Source organism: Lissotriton vulgaris, chromosome 8 (genome assembly GCF_964263255.1).
Source record: "Lissotriton vulgaris chromosome 8, aLisVul1.2, whole genome shotgun sequence".
Taxonomy (NCBI): domain Eukaryota; kingdom Metazoa; phylum Chordata; class Amphibia; order Caudata; family Salamandridae; genus Lissotriton; species Lissotriton vulgaris.
In genome coordinates this window covers 577,162,316-577,180,248 of record NC_141696.1, presented here as the reverse complement: position 1 = coordinate 577,180,248, position 17,933 = coordinate 577,162,316, and the positions used below count along the sequence as shown (strand labels likewise).

Here is a 17,933-nt window from a genome sequence, read left to right as displayed (position 1 = left end):
ATCCAGGGTGGAGTTCTCTTCTATGAAGGCAGTCAGCTGTGCATTTACAAGTCTCTCTGTGACTTTGGCCGCAAATGGAAGGAGAGAGAGTGCCGGTAGTTTTCCAGGTCGGTTGGGTCGGCCAATGGTTTTTTGAGGAGGGATTTTACCTCTGCCCGTTTCCAGTCCTCTGGGCAGATGCCTGATCTGAGGGAGGCGTTAATGGTGCGTCCTAGTTCGGGTGCGATGGCGGTGGTTGCCCTGTGGAAGATGTGTGGTGGGCAGGGGTCCATTGGGGCTCTTGAGTGTGTTTTCTTCATGGTCCCTGTGATGAGTTTGACAGTAGCGGGATCCCAGGACGTGATGGTCAGCTTGTCAGCGGCGGTGAATAGGGGGCTGGTGGTAGTCGTTGGTTCACTGAAGTTGTCATAGAGGGCCTTGATCTTCTGATGGAAGTAGTAGCTGAGCTTGTCGCAGAGTTCCTGGGAAGGTGTGACGGCCATGGCTTCACATGCAAGTTTTGCGAACTTCTGTTTGACGTTGAACAGTTCCTTGGCGTTTTTCACGTTGGTCTGGACTTTGTCTATCATGAAGGTACGTTTGGCATCTCTTATGTGCTGGTGGTATTACTTCAGGGCGCTCCTGTGGTTGTTCCGTGCTTCTGTGGTTTTCAGGTTTCGCCAGGTTTTCTCTAGGCATCTGCAGGAGTGTCTGGCTTCTTAAAGTTCTGGGGTGAACCAGGCGGCTTTTAGCAGGCGTTGTCTGGCAGGGGCCGAATTAGTGTGAGCTTGTCGGTGCAGCAGCAGATCCATAGGCTTGCGGTGCGGCGAGCTCGGCGATGGCAGTTGCCTGGTGGGTGCGAGGTCCTGGCGGTCTGTAGATGAAGGTGCCTCGTAGCGTGGTTCGGGGGCTAGTCTGGATCTGGAAGTGGAGGTGTTCTGTGTTGGGATGGGGCTCACTCATGCTGGAAGTGGAGAGATGGAGGGGGATCTTGGGAGCGATGGCTAGTTCTCCTCCTGGCCGGTGTGGACGGTCCTTTCACTGGATCTTGTAGCCATCAGGGATGGCTGTGGCGAGGTCTGGACCGGAGGTTGCGTTGGTCCAGTTTTCAGTGAAGAAGGCAAAGTCGGGCGAGAGGGTGTCGAGCAGGTCCCAGATCTCAGTGGCGTGTCGATGCAGGGAGAGCACGTTGAGCAGGATGCAGGTCAGGGTTTCGGTGGTGTGTTCGTTGGGCGTTCCTTCGGCGGTCGCGGGGGCTCTGTCGATTGTGAAGGATTTGTGGCAGAGTCTGCATGAGAACTGCCAGTGGGTAGCGTTAGGCGAGGATCTTGCGCAGTCGGCGTGTCTTCCGGGGTTGAGGTCGTGAAGGGTGGTTGGGTCATAGTGGTGAGGCTTTGGAGAACCAGGTGTCCTGGTGCTGGCTGAGGTCGGGACGTGGACGGGCACAGATGGGCTTGCCTTAGGGGTGCTTCCGGCATGCCAGCGGTGTGGCCGCTGCGCGACCTGCAGCAGCCGCCATTATGTAGGGGAGGGGGGAGGGACGTGGAGCAGGGAGGCAGGAGCCGGGTGGTCGGGGGAGGGGTCACAGGAGAAGTGACAGCGGGAATAGGGGGAACGGCAGCAAAACGAGTGGGGAGGGGAGAAAAGAAAATGGGCACAACAATGGGCACAATATCAGATAACACAGCAGTCGGGCTCAAAAAGAATAATGAGAGGCACAGCATGGAAACAGACAAGATAAACAGCAGTTATGCACAGAGGAGTAGGATAAGGGCACCAGAGAGGACAAAACAAGATAGGCGGCAGTCAGGCACCAAGAAATAACAATTAAGGCACAGAGCGGAAAAAAACAGAATTACCAGAAGTGAGGCACCAAGAAATAACAATTAAGGCACAGAGCGGAGAAATAAACCAGCATTACCAGCAGTCAGGCACAGGGAAGAAAAATCAGGAGGAACAGAGCAGTGAAACACAAGACCAGAGACAGGGTAGATTCGAACCCTGAACGTTGGGGCAGGCAGGCGGCGCAGAGCACCATGGAGCTGCAGGGAGAGTGTGATCCTGAGACCAAAGTCGTAGGTCTCACTAAATAAATAATTAAGCGCTGCAGCTATAGTTAAGAACGCGCTATAATTTAAATATATACATTAGAAAAAGCCAATTGGCCTGCAGAGAGGTCGTGGGTGGAATAGGGAAGATCATTAAAGAAAAAAGTGCTTACCGACTTATGAAGGAGACCATGTAATGCCACAAGTAAAGGATTCAGTCCTCATGGGAGGTAACAAACGGCGACAAGGCGGTAACAAAGAGGGACTAACAAGCCTCATTATCAATCGGAAGCCAGCATTTACCAAGAACAATGACGCCAGCCAATGAAAAATATGGGAGGAGTGTAGGCGAGGCTTCCACAGCATACGCTACTACAGCATGCCTCTCACAGCGAGCAGCGCATGTGTGCTGCCGCTGGGCCCGACCTAAAAAAAAAAAGTGGTTGCCGGAGAGAGTGTCCTGCGTATAACAGCTGGTAGGAGTAGAAAAAAGTTTAAGCAAATAGTGCTCACCAACTAGATAAAGAAGTATGTGTAACAACACAAGTAAAAGGTCCAGTCCTTAAGGGAGGTTACAATTGCAGACAAGGCGGTACCAAGGAGGTACTACTAAGCCTATTGAAAAGCAACGATTTCGAAAGGATAGTACAAGGAGCCAATTGAAAAGATGGGCGGGAAATGGGTGGAGCTTTTATGCCATACCTCAATACAGCAGAGCAGCACTGCGCTACCCAGGCTCAACCTAAAAAGTGTGTCTCAGCATTGAGTAATAGTACCCAGGCTTTTTTCTTCAACTCTGCAATTCTTGGGGAGATTCTGAATGGAGAGGATTCATTCCTCTACTTTATTCTCGGCACAATAGTTCGCACAGCGACAGTGTAATGAAAAGGTCTCGCTCAAAGGATATCAAGGTAAGGCGGATGCATCTAATATTAAGAGAGCCTAACAACCAAATTGTACAGCGAGCATAACAACCAACTTATACATACGTTTGGTATTAGGCGGTTGTACCCATCCATGCCTCAACTTTTGCCGGTGCCAGACCCCACTTAATATCAGGAGTAAACAGAGCCAAATGATTAGAGCAACGTGCATAACAACTAAGATGAACAACCATTTGTCTGTTACTTCATTATTTGTATCTACAAATTTACCGTCATTGCTCATATACGAAACTGATAGCAGTTTTGCACTTGATTTTTTTTAACATTTAATTTACGAAGGCCATTTCAGAACAGTAACTTAAAAAATACATATGCAAAGAGTGCCAATGCAAAAACAATGGCATAGCCAATATGTCGGCAGTTCCCTTGTGAAGGCATGACCTGTTGGCGTTGCCAATGCTTGTTTTTTATTAGCACCCATCCTGCTCTCCCTTGGCCGCCACAAGCTTGTCAACCAGCAGCACAAGCAGCGACAGCTCCGCGTTGGACGGGCTCTGCTCGCTGCACTCCAGCGTCTCTGGCTCCTCCAATGATGCCTTTGATAGACTAAGCTTGGATTCGCAGTGCCAAATTGGTGGGTTTAGTGACTGCTTTTTGTTTAGGGCTTATGACTTTGCTAAGCATGGGTGCCACCCAACATGTTTTAGTTTTGTGATTCATTTTGTGCATATATTTATTTATTTACAGTGCATACTTTTACTGTGATGCATCAGGTATGTGCTTCTTATGTAAAATGCATGCTTCTTATGCTAGGTCATGCATGTGTACTGTATGTTGAGTGTACATTTCAGTTGCTACTGAATACACGATGACCCTTCTATGTGGTGCAACTTTCTTTTGATAGGGGAAACAACTGCGTCTTATGCATATGTATTTGACTTGTTTCTTTTGCTAGTTCATGCATGGTATCCATGTGTGCTTTGCATGTTTACTGTGCTATTTCGCGCACACATTTTTGGTGTTAGTTGATACGAACACTTGGGGCATGTAGGTGCAATTTCCTGTATTATCTCATGCACATGCTCGCTGTTTAAGGTGACGGATCATGCAGAGACTATCTGTACAGTGCACGTGTATCTGGTGATAGGTTATGCGCTCCACGCTTTATAGAGTGCACACGTTTACTGTGATCAGCAACATGGAAGTTCCCTGTATACAGGGTCCATGTTTGATCATCCAAATCCTTGCTCCCTGTAGACAGAACCTATGTTTATATGATAACTCCAATGCTGTCCCCTTTTTATACAGGGTCCATGTTTTCGGTAACAGGCCATGCACTGGCTCACTATGTAAGGTGCACACCTTTCTGGTGAGATGCTCCCTGTGTACAGTTCCTATGTTTCCTGTAAAGAATAAAAAAGTTGGTGGAACATGAGTCCCCTCGCATCCATCGCACGCCAACACAACCTCAACATCATCTCCTACACAGACGACAACCAGCTGATCCTCTCCCTCACCAAAGACACAAACACCGCCAAAACTAACTTACACGAAGGAATGAAAGAAGTAGCCGAGTGGATGAAGAACAGCCGTTTAAAACTGAACTCGGACAAAACGGAAGTCCTCATCTTAGGTTCATCCCCCTCTGCCTGGGAAGACTCATGGTGGCCACCGGCCCTGGGAACCGCACCCATACCTACGGACCACGCACGTAACCTGGGCTTCATCCTGGACTCCTCCCTCTCGATGACTAGACAAGTCAACGCCGTCTCATCATCATGCTTCAACATCCTACGCATGCTCAAAAAAATCTTCCGCTGGATCCCCACCGAAACAAGAAAGACGGTCACCCACGCACTGGTCACAAGCCGACTGGATTACGGAAACACCCTTTACGCCGGAACCACAGCCAAACTACAGAAAAAACTCCAACGCATCCAAAACGCCTCAGCCAGACTCATCCTAGACATCCCCCGCCAAGCACACATTTCCGGTCACCTGAAAGACCTCCACTGGCTCCCCGCCAACAAGAGAATAACGTTCCGTCTCCTCACCCACGCACACAAAGCCCTCTACGACCTAGGACCTGAATGTCTCAACACGCGACTGTCCTTCTACACCCCCACCCGCCAACTACGATCATCCAATCAAGCCCTCGCCGCAATTCCGCGCATCCATAGATCCACCATGGGGGGAAGATCCTTCTCCTACTTAGCGGCCAAGACCTGGAATTCTCTCCCCACCCACCTCCGCCTTACACAGAACCACCTCTCCTTCAGAAAGCAACTAAAAACTTGGATATTCGATAAGTAAAGTACCCCCCCCCCCCCCCCCCCCCCCAAGCACCTTGAGACCCTCTGGGTGAGTAGTGCGCTATACAAATTTTCGAACTTGAACTTGGAAGGCTTGAATTAATCTCAGACATATTTCCTCTGAGCGACCATTCACTTGCTTCCTGTGTGGAGTACCAATGTTTTCTGTGAGCACCCCTACACTTACTCCCTGTGTAGAGTGCTTATGGTTCCTGGAAATAGTCCCTTACATGAGCAGGTGCTGTCAGGTACATAGTGCCTGCCCTTCTTCAACTTGGCAGGGGAAGTATCAGCACTTCTGAGTAGGGTGCTTTTCTCATTGGGGGGGGGGGGGGGGTACAGACACTTCTCAGAAGGAAACAGGGACTATTTGGAACCTGCACTTTTTCCAATTGACCTTGCTAGGTTATTCATTGGCTCCTTTTGTAAAGTGCAGGTTTTCCGTGAGACCCTTGCACTGGCTTCCTGTCTAAAGTGCCAATCTTTCCTTTGAGCGCCCATCTGCTTTGAATTTAGATTTATAGAACGCACTACCTCCCAAACATCTCTTGAGCAATTACTAACTCGAGCAGACAAACAAGCATTTGCAATGCAATAGGTCTCGCATTTTAGTGAGTTTGAGCTTTTGGCATTGTAAATGACAATGCCTTTTATTTAAGTTTTCGTTTTTAAAACATAAATAAAAGGCACTGTCATGCTAATAGCTTAAACTCTCGCAAATGCGAGACCTATTGAATTTCAAAAGCGTGTTAGGACTTGTGTCTTGTCGGTAATCTTCATTGTTTTTAATCCACAATATACAATGAGCCGCTGATTTATTGAGGCTTGCTAGAATCACGGAGGAACACTTAAGTGGTGACATAAGTGCTATCAATCCAAATCAAAAAATCTGGTCTAGGGGAATTATTCCAACATGAAAGTGAGAAAATTGGGCGCTCTAAAAACCACACGGGTCATGAAATGTCATTTAATTTTTGAAAACAAAATAAAGGGCCAGCCACATATATGCAGCCAAGACTACACAATTTGCTGCGCTAAATTAAAGCCAACCGCGCAGCCTCCTTTACACTCCTCCTAGCGAGATAAAGCTGAGCGCGCACCGAACTAATTTTTACGTGTGACAGACGGAAAGCCTGACCTCAACATGGATGCGTCCAGATGAGCATTTACAAGAGTAGCAACGAAGCTACACTAATTTTGTTTTTAGTCCCTTTTCTGTTTCTCTGACGTCATCGCCGCTGTGCCCCGTTGGTTCCACTACTACGAGAGGAGTAGTGGGGCGATGGCGCTGCTAGGTCTGCGGTGGAGTTGGTGTAGGGTTCGGACTGCTGTACCTTGGCCCGGAGGGCAACTTCCGCAGGGGGTCGGGTTGTGCAGCAGGGTCAGACCGGCAGGTTAGTACCCTCTGAACGGAGCTGCAGTGCATCGACATTCACTTTCTCCATTCTGTACGCCATTTGAATTCGATCAGTATACCCCATCCTGTCTGCTTTAATAATGCTGTTTTATCCCATGAGGATAGAGTATGTACAAACCGTCTCCTATTAGATTCCGCCAGAGACCCCCTGTACCTGTCTGGGCGGTGCAGGTCCCTTCTCTAATCGGCACTCCTTAATTTTCCTGAAGTGTTTATAAAACTTTTAATTTTACGCAAACCGCCCCATAATGAGCATTGGCACGCATAGCATACTGAAACAACACTGGTGTTCTACCAACACACTGATGTCCCAAGTCAGATACCACAAATCACCCAACACTGGCACACATCTGCAGAGGGTGTTTACAAGATGCACCGCTGCTTTAATAGGATGAAAAAACTGGGGTGTCTCACATAGGGGCGTGACTGATGTAATTAAGGCCGTGGCTTAAAAAAAGCTAAAAATCTTTACTTCAATCAATCAATCAATCGTAGCATTTATAAAGCGCACTACTCACCCGTGGGGGTCTCAAGGTGCAGGGGAGTGGGCAATGCTGCTACTTCTTGAAAAGCCAGGTCTTGAGGAGTCTCCTGAAGGTCAGCAGGTCTTGGGTCTGCCGTAGGTGGATGGGGAGGGTGTTCCAGGTCTTGGCGGTGAGGTGGGAGAATGATCTGCTGCCGGAGGTCGCTCTTCGGATGCGGGGGACTGTGGCGAGTGCGAGGTCGGCGGAGCGAAGTTGGCAGGTGGGGGCGTAGAAGCTGAGTCGTCTTTTGAGGTACGCTGGTCTGGTGTTGTGGAGTGCCTTGTGTGCGTGGGTGAGGAGCTTGAAGGTCCTCTTATTGACGGGGAGCCAGTGCAGGTCTCTCATGTGGGGTGTGATGTGGCTGCGGCGAGGGATGTCGAGGATCAGACGTGCAGAGGCGTACTGGATGTGTTGCAGCCGTTTCAGAAGTTTGGCCAAGGCTCCTGCGTAGAGGGCGTTTCCGTAGTCCAGCCGGCTGCTGACAAGGGCCTGGGTGACAGTTCTTCTCGTTTCGGTGTGGATCCACTTGTGGATCTTGCGGAGTATTCTGAAGCAGGAGGAAGAGACGGCGTTGACCTGCTTGGTCATGGAGAGGGTGGAGTCGAGGATGACCCCTAGGTTGCGTGCGTGATCGGTGGGTGTTGGAGCTGTTCCTAGTGCGGTTGGCCACCAGAAGTCGTCCCAGGCCGAGGGGGTGGATCCGAGGATGAGGACCTCCATCTTGTCTGAGTTCAGCTTCAGCCGGCTGTGTGGGGGTCCTTGGTAAGGGAGAGGATCAGGTGGGTGTTATCGGCATAGGAGATGATATTGAGGTCGTGAAGTTGGGCGACGTGGGCGAACGCTGTCATGTAGACGTTAATCAGCGTTGGGCTGAGGGATGAGCCCTGGGGAACGCCGTAGATGATCTCAGTGGCTTTGGAGCGGAAGGTGGGGGAGGCGGACTCTCTGTGTTCTGCGGGAGAGGAAAGAGGTGGTCCAGTCCAGGGCCTTCTCTTGGATCCCGGCATGTTGTAGGCGTGTGCATAGTGTGCAGTGGCAGACCGTGTCAAAGGCAGCTGATCGGTCCAGGACGATGAGGGCCGCAGTTTCTCCGTTGTCTAGCAGGGTCCTGATGTCATTGGTAGCGGCAATGAGGGCGGTTTCGGTGCTGTGGTTGCTGCGGAAGCCGGACTGGGACGGGTCCAGGATACCGTTTTCCTTGAGGTAGCAGGTCCGTTGTTAGTTGACGGTTTTCTCGATGACCTTCGCCGGGAACGGGAGCAGGGAGATGGGCCGGAAGTTCTTAAGATCATTGGGGTCCGCCCAATACTTAGCATGGTGTGCCTGGCCACTGGTATTTTGCTGCTTCTGGTCATTCATCCAGATATATAACACAAGTAAGATTACACCTACAACAAACAAGGACTATTGGCCTGGTCAATGGTTGTAAATTGCATAAGATAAATAATCAACAACAATGACTTTGTTGTATATAATATTGAAAAAGCTTCCGTTCTTGTGGGCGAGGTTGTGGCTAAGTCGAGACCTATGACTTTCGAGCAGAGAAAGCAGGTTCGAGCCTCATGGCTCAACATCCTGTGATTCAAAACATGAATACGTCCTTGTGTAATGTAACTGGTGCTCATGTTTGCTACAAGATTGCGTTATATAAAACTGAAAACTAAGTCTCTTTGAAGTTACATCAACAACAGTGACAGGTGGTTCTATTTCAGAGTTAAGCTTTTCTTTTTCCCCCACCCTGAAGGTGAAAATGGAAAGCCCGGTAGGGACCCGCCTCGGCACCTGCTTTTAAGAACTGCTGGTGCTGAGCTCCGGCAGGACCTGGCCCACTTAAAGCCCTGGTTGTAGAAGAACGTTAGCTGGTAATTACCGGGTGCAGACAGTAAATATTAATCCCGTTTGAACATAGACTGTTAATTTAAAAGAACGGCTGTAATTAGGGCCTGATTCACAAAGGAAAACTTACGCCATTTTACACTTTTATGATTTGTTTGGTAGTCACAATGTACATGTTAACAGTAAGTTTACGACTGCGGAGACCTGTCCTATCTTTTAATGTGCAAAATTTTCGACCCCGACTGTGGAATCTCTGTAGTTGTGAGCTTACTGTTAACATGTGACTACCAAACAAAACCTAAACTTAGACCAAAGATTATGTTTACCTTTGTGAATCAGGCCCTGTGTGTTTTAACAAACAGTTCTTGATATGGACTTAGATTTAAATTGAATTATTGTGACAGAATTTTGCACAAATGAATACTCGTATGTAGTATTTGTATAGTACAAACATAGACAAAAGCAGCTGAGTGCTCTGCAGCCTTGAAAGCTAAAATACAGTCAACAAAATAACAAAGCAATAGCTGGGTTATTTGAGCAGAAGTCACTGCATTGTGATGTGTGTTCTTTATAGATGAATTGTCAGATCATCCCTAAATTGGAGGGTTGAAACTGGCTTGGTGGCTAGAGGGAGGTAGTTCTCGATCATGAGTGGATCGAAAGAGAAGGCCTGTTTCCTTGCTTTTTTCCTTTCCTAACCTTCTTATGCCTTCATTCTGATGATGCTCTCAGCTCACCCGCAGTGAGGACCACTGGAGATGGTGAGCTTATCACTCAAATGGATGGAGGAGCTAGTCGTGATGGCTTTGCAAATTATGCAGTTGGTTTTGAAGGTTGGGCCAGAAAGGAGAGCCATGTGAATTCCATCTGGATGGGGGTGATGTGGTCATATTTCTTCAAGCCATGGATTATGCATACTGAGGCATGTAGGATGCCCTTGAAAGGGACAAGCGTGGAATTTGTAAGGCCATGGAGCAAGTTGTTGCAACCATCCAGATTTGAGAGTACAAAAGGTTGTACAGTAGTTCTAAAATCGCTTTCTGGGAGGAATGGCCTCACGTTCTGTAATAGAGAACTGGTACAAAAAAGTCTTTGTTTTCTTGGTGATGCATTCCTTGTGGTTTACATTTGTGTCCACAGTGCATCCTAGTGAGTTGGTTGTGAGCGAAAAATTGGTGTCTGAAGCCGTCAGAGTACATGCGATTAAGCTGTAAAGTATCTGGAGACCTCTTGATGTTCCAGTTGTGACGTAAGGTCATTAGTGCTGTCCTGCTTCTCTGCAGTGCCCAAGCCCTGCAGATAAAACGAGTGATGATGCTAAAGCTTGTATTGGACAAAGTCTCTCTTTTAGGGTCAACACGTCAGCTTTGACTTACTTTTTGTTCCCCTTGCTCTTCTAAATATTTCTCTGCAGTTCCTGATTAATAATTTACTTGACCTCGACACATTGCCCGGTTAGCAAAACTTTTGTTGACCATCATTTAATGCCTGCAGTTTGATTACAATGCAACCAGTTTCTACTATTGATTTTGCTGGCTCTATTAGGGCCTGTGGCACCACTGATGGTATTAGTGTATAAAACTAGTGTTGCATTGGGGCAAAGAAGGAAGTTCTGTACATTGCTAGAAAGTCACTACATAACTGATTTTCAAAAGTTACTAATGGTTGTTCCTGCACCAACATCTCTAGAGAAATGGCGTTAGTGGTTTCATCCTTCATTTAGTGCTCTTTGAACGTGCAGGGGTGCTTGAAATAATAATAATCCACCTTTTGTAAAGCGCACAATCACCCGTAAGGGTCTGGTATCATAGAGGTCGTTGCAGTGATTGGGGGGGGGGGGGGGGGGGTTAAATTGGACCATTCAGGCACATGACACAGTATATTGGTGAAGGACTTACTTCGGTCATTACTGACCGTACTTAGAAACAGCAGCAGTGCAGTATAAAACTGTATATGGAAGAAGTAATTAATTAGGGTATATATCTTTTTGTTTCCTGTAAAATTAAAGTAGTAGTGCAGGTGTTTTGCCTAGTATACCAACCTAGACCGTTTCCCATTGTGTTTAGTGGTATTTTGGATGTATGTTGTAGGTTTGTCCTGTTTAACAGAGGCCCACATTGGGTTTTCTATATGGCAAATGTTATATGGAATTGTTGTCTTTCATTACCCCTTCCTCCCTCTCGCCATGATGATTCACTCAATGAGGCCCCTTTGCCTCCAATCACAATCCTTTCCCATAGATAAAAATCCATCCTCCCTCCATTCTTCCTGTTCCGTGCAAATTTCCCCTTGATTCTTATGTGCAGGCGTGGTGCACATGTCCCAATGCTTTAGTGGCTCTGCTTCCTGCCGTGTGGTGCTGGCAGGGTTGGGGAGTTCGCATTGACCTCTGTTCTGGAATCTGGCCATGTCTGGGACGCGTACAACGGCGCTTCTGATTACTGCAGGCCAGGCTGCCTTCTGTGCGGCGGGGCAGTGCCTTTCCGACGTTTATTAGTTTGGCCGAGCCAGAGATCTGCGGTGCTTGCCTCCAGCCAGCTAGGAGACATGGGCTGGTAGCTGGGCACCGTGTCTCCCAAGCATGCTTGGTTGTGGCTGGGCCCGCCTCTGCTGGCTGTGGTGTTGCAGGGCTGGTTCGGCTAGTGTTTTTAAATGGTTTCCTCAGTCTGTGAAGTGCTAATGGTTGCTCTGCTTTTTCTATGGTTGCACTCATTACCATGGTGTATTTTTCATGTCGGAATTTGTACTTTGGGCTCCCGTTGTTTGCGTCTTTTCGTAAACGTCGCTAATTGTAAGTTGTCAGGTGGCTCTCCGATCTTTCTCTTCGGTCTGACTTTGCGTCATTGAAGTGTGGCTCTGCGTCCTGAGATTCTGTTCTAAGAGGTTGGAAGTGGATGCCCAGGCGTGAAGAAGGGACAGTTGCTGCTTCTCTCTGAGTGGTTGTTAAAGCTGTCACGTCCATTGCTACAATGGGCACTCATGGTGTTTGTTTTTATGATGCAGAGGCGCCAGGGTGCTGCTGATTTACATCGATGGGGCCTGCAGTAGTTATTCTTTTCTTGTTTCATATTCGAGAATCCTGATGTGCTTGAAGTGTCATACCGATTAAGACACTGCACCAATTGAGTTGAAGTAGTAAGTTTATTAACATCAAAGACCCGCAGGTGACGGACCAGTACAATGAAAAGCTGGGGCTCGAATCGCCGCCCGTGAACTAACACTGCCTCTAGGTATATGACGTAGGTCGGCAATAGCCAATAAGCAGGGGAGGGAAGGGAGGGGAAGAGAGGGAACACAGATAGGCTAGAACGCTAACCTTCACTACATTAGATTGAAGGTTACAACAGTGCTATTGAAAGGATGAATGGTAGTCACGAGGTAAACCAAAGTAGAGGTTGTTAAGTTACAGGAAGGTAGTTACAAGTAGATAAGTTGTACACGCTGATTAAAGGTGAGTTCAAGGCCCCACCAGGAGCTGCATATTTGCTGCTCAGCCCACTCACTGTAACTGTCATTCCTCCAGCCAACCAGGCACACCAACATTCCACACAGTCATCAGGCATTCCAAGTTCCAGACATACACACATGCATACTGGCTGAACAGCAGGAAATGTAAGTACAACATATCCTCTCCCCTTAAGGAAACAATGAACAAAAATAGTTATAACCCTGTGAGAGGGTAACACATATCTGTAGAAGAAATGATACAACATTGCATATAAATCAATGTGACTATGGAGAAGGAACAAAGTGAAAAAGAATTATGGAGCAAGAGAGGGTAAGTGCAGATTGCAAAAGAACAGAAGATGGAAGATTAAGTGCAGATAGACAGCAAAGACAGGGTGCAAACGAGAAGATATAGCATGGCACACCCCCTTCCCTTGGGATTATAATGAAGAAAATACAGAAATAGGAAAATGCAATAAGGTAACATGCTCAGAAAGTAAAAATGGAAATAATGTGTGGGGTTGGGAGAAGAGTTGAAATCAAGGGGGTGTAAAATTTAACTAATCACCCATTTGTACACACCACGCACTAAAGAGGACACTGTGCAGGACTTGTAGAATGGGGGAACACCCGCGGAGTGTAAATACCAAACCATTCACACTATCCTACACTAGGGAACTCATGGTACACTTCAAATAATGCGTACATAATAATCAAGTGTAGGGTAAACAACCCATTGCACAAAGGTACATAAGTGTAGGGTACATAACCTATTGTACAATACTAACCAAAGAGTGGGTACACAGCCCAATGTGCATCTCTAACACATATAAACATATGGGTACATTGCCCAAAGCTTATTTCCAACTGAAAAATGAATACACTGCCCAAAGCACATTTCCAATTGAAAAGTGGGTACACTGCCCAAAGCACAACTTAAAAAGAGGCCAATGTATGGGTACACTGCTCATCGCGCATTTCTAAGTAAAAAGTGGGTACACTGCCCAATGTGCATAACAAACCAAATATGAGTGCACAGCCCATTGCACACCAGAAAATGATGTGTAAACACAATAAAAGTAAGGAGAGAACACTGCTGGATGAACATATGGTAAAGGTTGATGCAAGGGTAACACTGATGCTAGGCCAAAACAAAGACTGTGTAGGGTGAAATTAGTGAGAAGGGTGTGCCCACCACTCACACTGAAGAATAGAACAAGTGTATGGAGACCAGCTTCAATACACAACACATCTAAAGCTAGAAACATATAATAACATAGTGTTAAGAAGTGTCCTAAAAGGAGTATCCAAAAAGTCAGTTTACATGACACACAGCATAAAAAAACAAGCATTTGCAATGCAATAGGTCTCACATTAATTACGTTTGAGCTATTGGCATTGCTAAATATTGCACCACCAATTGCAACAAAAGCCAATAATTGTAGGCTAAAAGAAATTGTTTTTTTTTTTTTTTTGCAATGGTGGCATGCTGCGCTTTAGATGAATATGTTTAAAAGTAAAGTGCGCCATACTGCGAGTGCTGCAATAGTTAATTGTGGATGCGTTAACAATTGATGTATGCACTGATGGCTGGTGGTGTGTGTGCCTGTAGAAATTGTGCGCTGGTGGTGTGTGTGCCTGGTGGAAGCGTGCACTGAAGGCTGGTGGTGTGTGTGCCTGATGAAAGCATGCACTGATGGCTGGTGGTGTGTGCCTGGTGAAAGCATGCACTGATGGCTGGTGGTGTGTGTGTGTGCCTGGTGAAAGCGTGCCCGGACGGCTGATGGTGTGTGTGTGGCTGGTGAAAGCGTGCACTGACATCTGGTGGTGTGTGCCTGGTGGAAGCTTGCACTGACGGCTGGTGGTGTTTGTGCCCGGTGAAAGCGTGCACTGACGGCTGGTGGTGTTTGTGCCCGGTGAAAGCGTGCACTTACGGCTGGTGGTGTTTGTGCCTGTTGAAAGCGTGCACTGACGACTGATGGTGTCTGTGCCTGGTGAAAGTGTGCACTGATGGTGTGGTTCTGTGTGTGTGGTTGTGTGTGTGGTTGTGTGTGTGATATGTGTGTTTGTGGTAGTGTATGTGTGGTTGTAGTTGTGTGTGTGGTTGTGTATCTGGTTGTGGTTGTGTGTCTGGTTGTTTGTGGTTGTTCTTCGTTGTGTGTAGTTGTGTATGTGTGGTTGTATGTGTGTGTAGGTCTGTTTGTGTGTGTGTGTGTGTGTGTATGTGGTTGTGCGTGTTGTGGTTGTGTGTGTGGTTCTGTATTTATTTATTTTATTTTATGATAGATCTATTGTATTGACATTTTGAACCCCCCACTTTAGCAGCTAGAGCCGGGTGGGGCTCCATATGTACCACTTCTGTCTGCAACTTGGCAGATAAACGGGCAACTTTAACGCAATAAAGAAAAAAGATGGGCTAGTACTAGAAAAGGGGAAAAAGGATGGATGGATGAGCTGGTGAAAGAATGGGTTTATAAAAGGATATATGGATGAGTGGGTGCATAAAATCATGGATACATTTGTGAGAGGATGGGTGTATGAGTGGGTGAAAAGATGGATGGATGAATGGGTGAAAGGATGAACACGGAGTGGGTGAAAGATAAATGGCTGGCTAGAAGGATGCATATGTGGGTGGGTGAACGATGGATGGGTTGGGTGGATAGAATAATGAATGAGTGAGAGGATGGTTGAATAAGTGGGTGAAAGGATGTCTAAATGGATGAGAGGATGGTGATATGAGTGGGTAAGATGGTGGTTAGATGAGTGGGTAAGAGGATGGGTTGATTTGTGGGTGAGAGGTGCTTTGCCCTGGATAGCCTGAGCGCGCTGTTGGCTCGTCGCAGGAAAGTGGTATTCTGTAATCAGACATTCCATCGATAAGAAAGCCCGACTCTCCTATGACAACTTGCTGAGAGATGTGTTTCACAGATTTCCTTTCAAAACAGTAAAAACGCAGAGGAACAGAAATGGTGACCGGAATAATTTGCTTTCAGATTGACTGCGACTTGGTATGAAGGCAGGAGGCAATGAATGCTCGAGTTCCGCATCAGTGCTGAAACTCTGGCCCGGCTTCTGGTGGGGAAGGCAGGAAAGTGGCACCCACTGCGTGGGCACTGCTTGGGGGTGGGGGGGAGGGCAGATCAGAAAATCCTATTTTAAAGCCGCGACATGTAACAACCGTCTAAATATGTGGGTATGAACCACAAAGGTACCGTACATTCTTCCTATAATAAATCTATGGAGAAGTACCAAAGCAATTGTGTAAATGGAGTAACTAATACAACATATGAAACAAAAAAACAAATTTATCATAGATGTGAACACAAATCTTCTGGCACGACCCAAAAAAGTTATGCTGACACTAAATCAACTGCACAGGCAAGCTATTTGATATTACACCATTGCACCACCTGTTGCAAGCACAAAACAACTGTCAATAGTTCATCCGTACTGGGTTATAATTGAGTTCTACTTTTTGAAATTCGGAATTAAATAACTCAACACGTTCTATTTTAAATTCACTTTAAGAAAATATCTGTTAAAATAGATAAAGATAAGTCCACAGTAAGACCATGCCTACTTGATTTTATGCAGCATGGCTGCATGCCGCGTTTTGCAAGGGAATCTGTGCTCAAGCAGTCCAAAAAAAGTGCTGTCCCCAAAACCAGGCAGGTAGGCCCTCCTTTCCTCACTTACTCATCAGCAGCTGTAGCACCAATATCAGCTGGAGGCCCCGCCCACCCCTTGGCGCTGTCAGAAGGCACATTCCTCACGAAAAGTGAAAAACAGTCCTTCATTTATTTCCACTATTGTCTGCAGAAACGCAGCAAAGACTAAATAGAAAGAGAATGAATAATGTATTTGTGATCACATTTGAGAGAATTAAAGATGGACTGAGGACCTCTTGGCGCTTTGCAGATCAAAACAGTGACAGTACAGAAAGTGAGAGTCCCCATAGATGAACTCCTGAAATAAGTGCCGGTGTGCACCCTGGGAATCAATGACACACATTAATTATCGGAGGGATTAGGACACCTGTAGCGATGTAGGCTGCTGCTAGGCAAACAAGTGCATATGGCTTCAAAAAGCTCAGTCAGTCAATCTATTCCTTCTAACTAATAAAGGACTGATGTGGTGCTAGCTGGGTCACACTGCAGGTGCTGCGTCTGCGCAGCAACTGCTGTGCATCCAGTCTGATCTTTGATCTATGCTGGAGGTACCAGCATATTACGAAAAAGGTGGCCCATGCTAAAACAAAACATGGGAGGGCGTGCAGCTGTTCATGACTGTGAGACCTGTCCTCCTTGACAGCGCCCCCCTTGCAAACACTGCGAATGCTCACGGGCTCACACGGGCAGACGGTGGTAACCTCACTGTTTTGCACCGATCATGCAGTGGTAAAGCGCTAATATATTGTCGACGCCTCTTTAATGCTGCTTTTTCGAGTTCCAAGAGGTGTCCCGAGGTCATTTTAGAACATTACATTTTGGTTTTTCACCCTCACAAACCTGCCAGTGTGGGCTGAGCTGCCTTTTACAGGGTGAACATGGTAAAAATCATTTAACACAGGGGCGCACCATCGTGGTGGATACAGACTACACTGGCACTGCAAAGAGAACACTATAAAAAAATCCGAACAGATTAATTCTTTCCTTCTCTCCATACTGGAAACATTTCACTGCCCTTTGGATTCTGGACCCAAATCTTCTCACGACATACAGCTGTTGTCCGGACCCCACCCGACTTGCGACCCCTCGCTTGCTATGAGCAACAGAATCGAGAATACTGTTCAGCTAATAGGGTGTGCCTAGGTCTCCTTCCAAGTTGTGAAGTTAAATTGAGAAGCCAAATTTGGCCTCAATGAAGGTTGGAGCTCAGCATCCCGGGACTACGAGTCCCAGAATGCACAGAAAAATCCTTAACTGGAGCAGCAAGGCATACGTGGGATTTAGAAACCAGACCTGCAGCTGTAAAGTTAATGGGGTTAGATTTAATGTTACCTTTTTGGTGTGGGGCTAAAAACCCCAGCATGCTTAAATAAATTCGTACTAAAAATACAATAGCGCCGACAGAAGCGCCTTCACGAAGTGGGATCTTTTGATGGCAATATGCGCTAGTTCATGTTACTTACCAGAGGCGGGGCCAATGATCTCCATGCTTATGTGAACCGCCCACCCTTCCCCACCCCATGTGTCCATTGAACGCACCAGTCTGATCGAAGATCAGCAATGCAGTCTAGACTTTAACACACACACTATAGTTGTGCTAAGTTGTTGTGATGTGACCCGCTAGTGGAACCAAAGCAGCCTGACGATCACACCAGTCCCCACTAGCCACAACTCCTACTACAACATCCAAGTTTCAACCCATTTCTCTCGCTCGCTCTTCAAACACAAAATCCCAAGCACAACTAAAGCATGCGACTGTTCGAATAGTAAAGTACATGCATCATCTGGACAAAAAAATCCCACAAAACAACAAGAACA

The 17,933-nt window shown here is 46.9% G+C and overlaps 1 protein-coding gene across 1 annotated transcript in view; it reads left to right on the top strand.

The window, feature by feature from the left end:
* The first annotated feature begins 6,342 nt into the window (after nucleotides 1–6,342).
* Nucleotides 6,343–17,933, top strand: part of ABHD10 (abhydrolase domain containing 10, depalmitoylase) — a 219,478-nt gene continuing 207,887 nt past the window's right edge. The window contains exon 1 of the mRNA XM_086934417.1: nucleotides 6,343–6,617. Within this exon, the coding sequence (XP_086790543.1) occupies nucleotides 6,506–6,617 (112 nt within the window). The 5' untranslated portion in view covers nucleotides 6,343–6,505. The remainder of the gene's footprint in view (nucleotides 6,618–17,933) is intronic.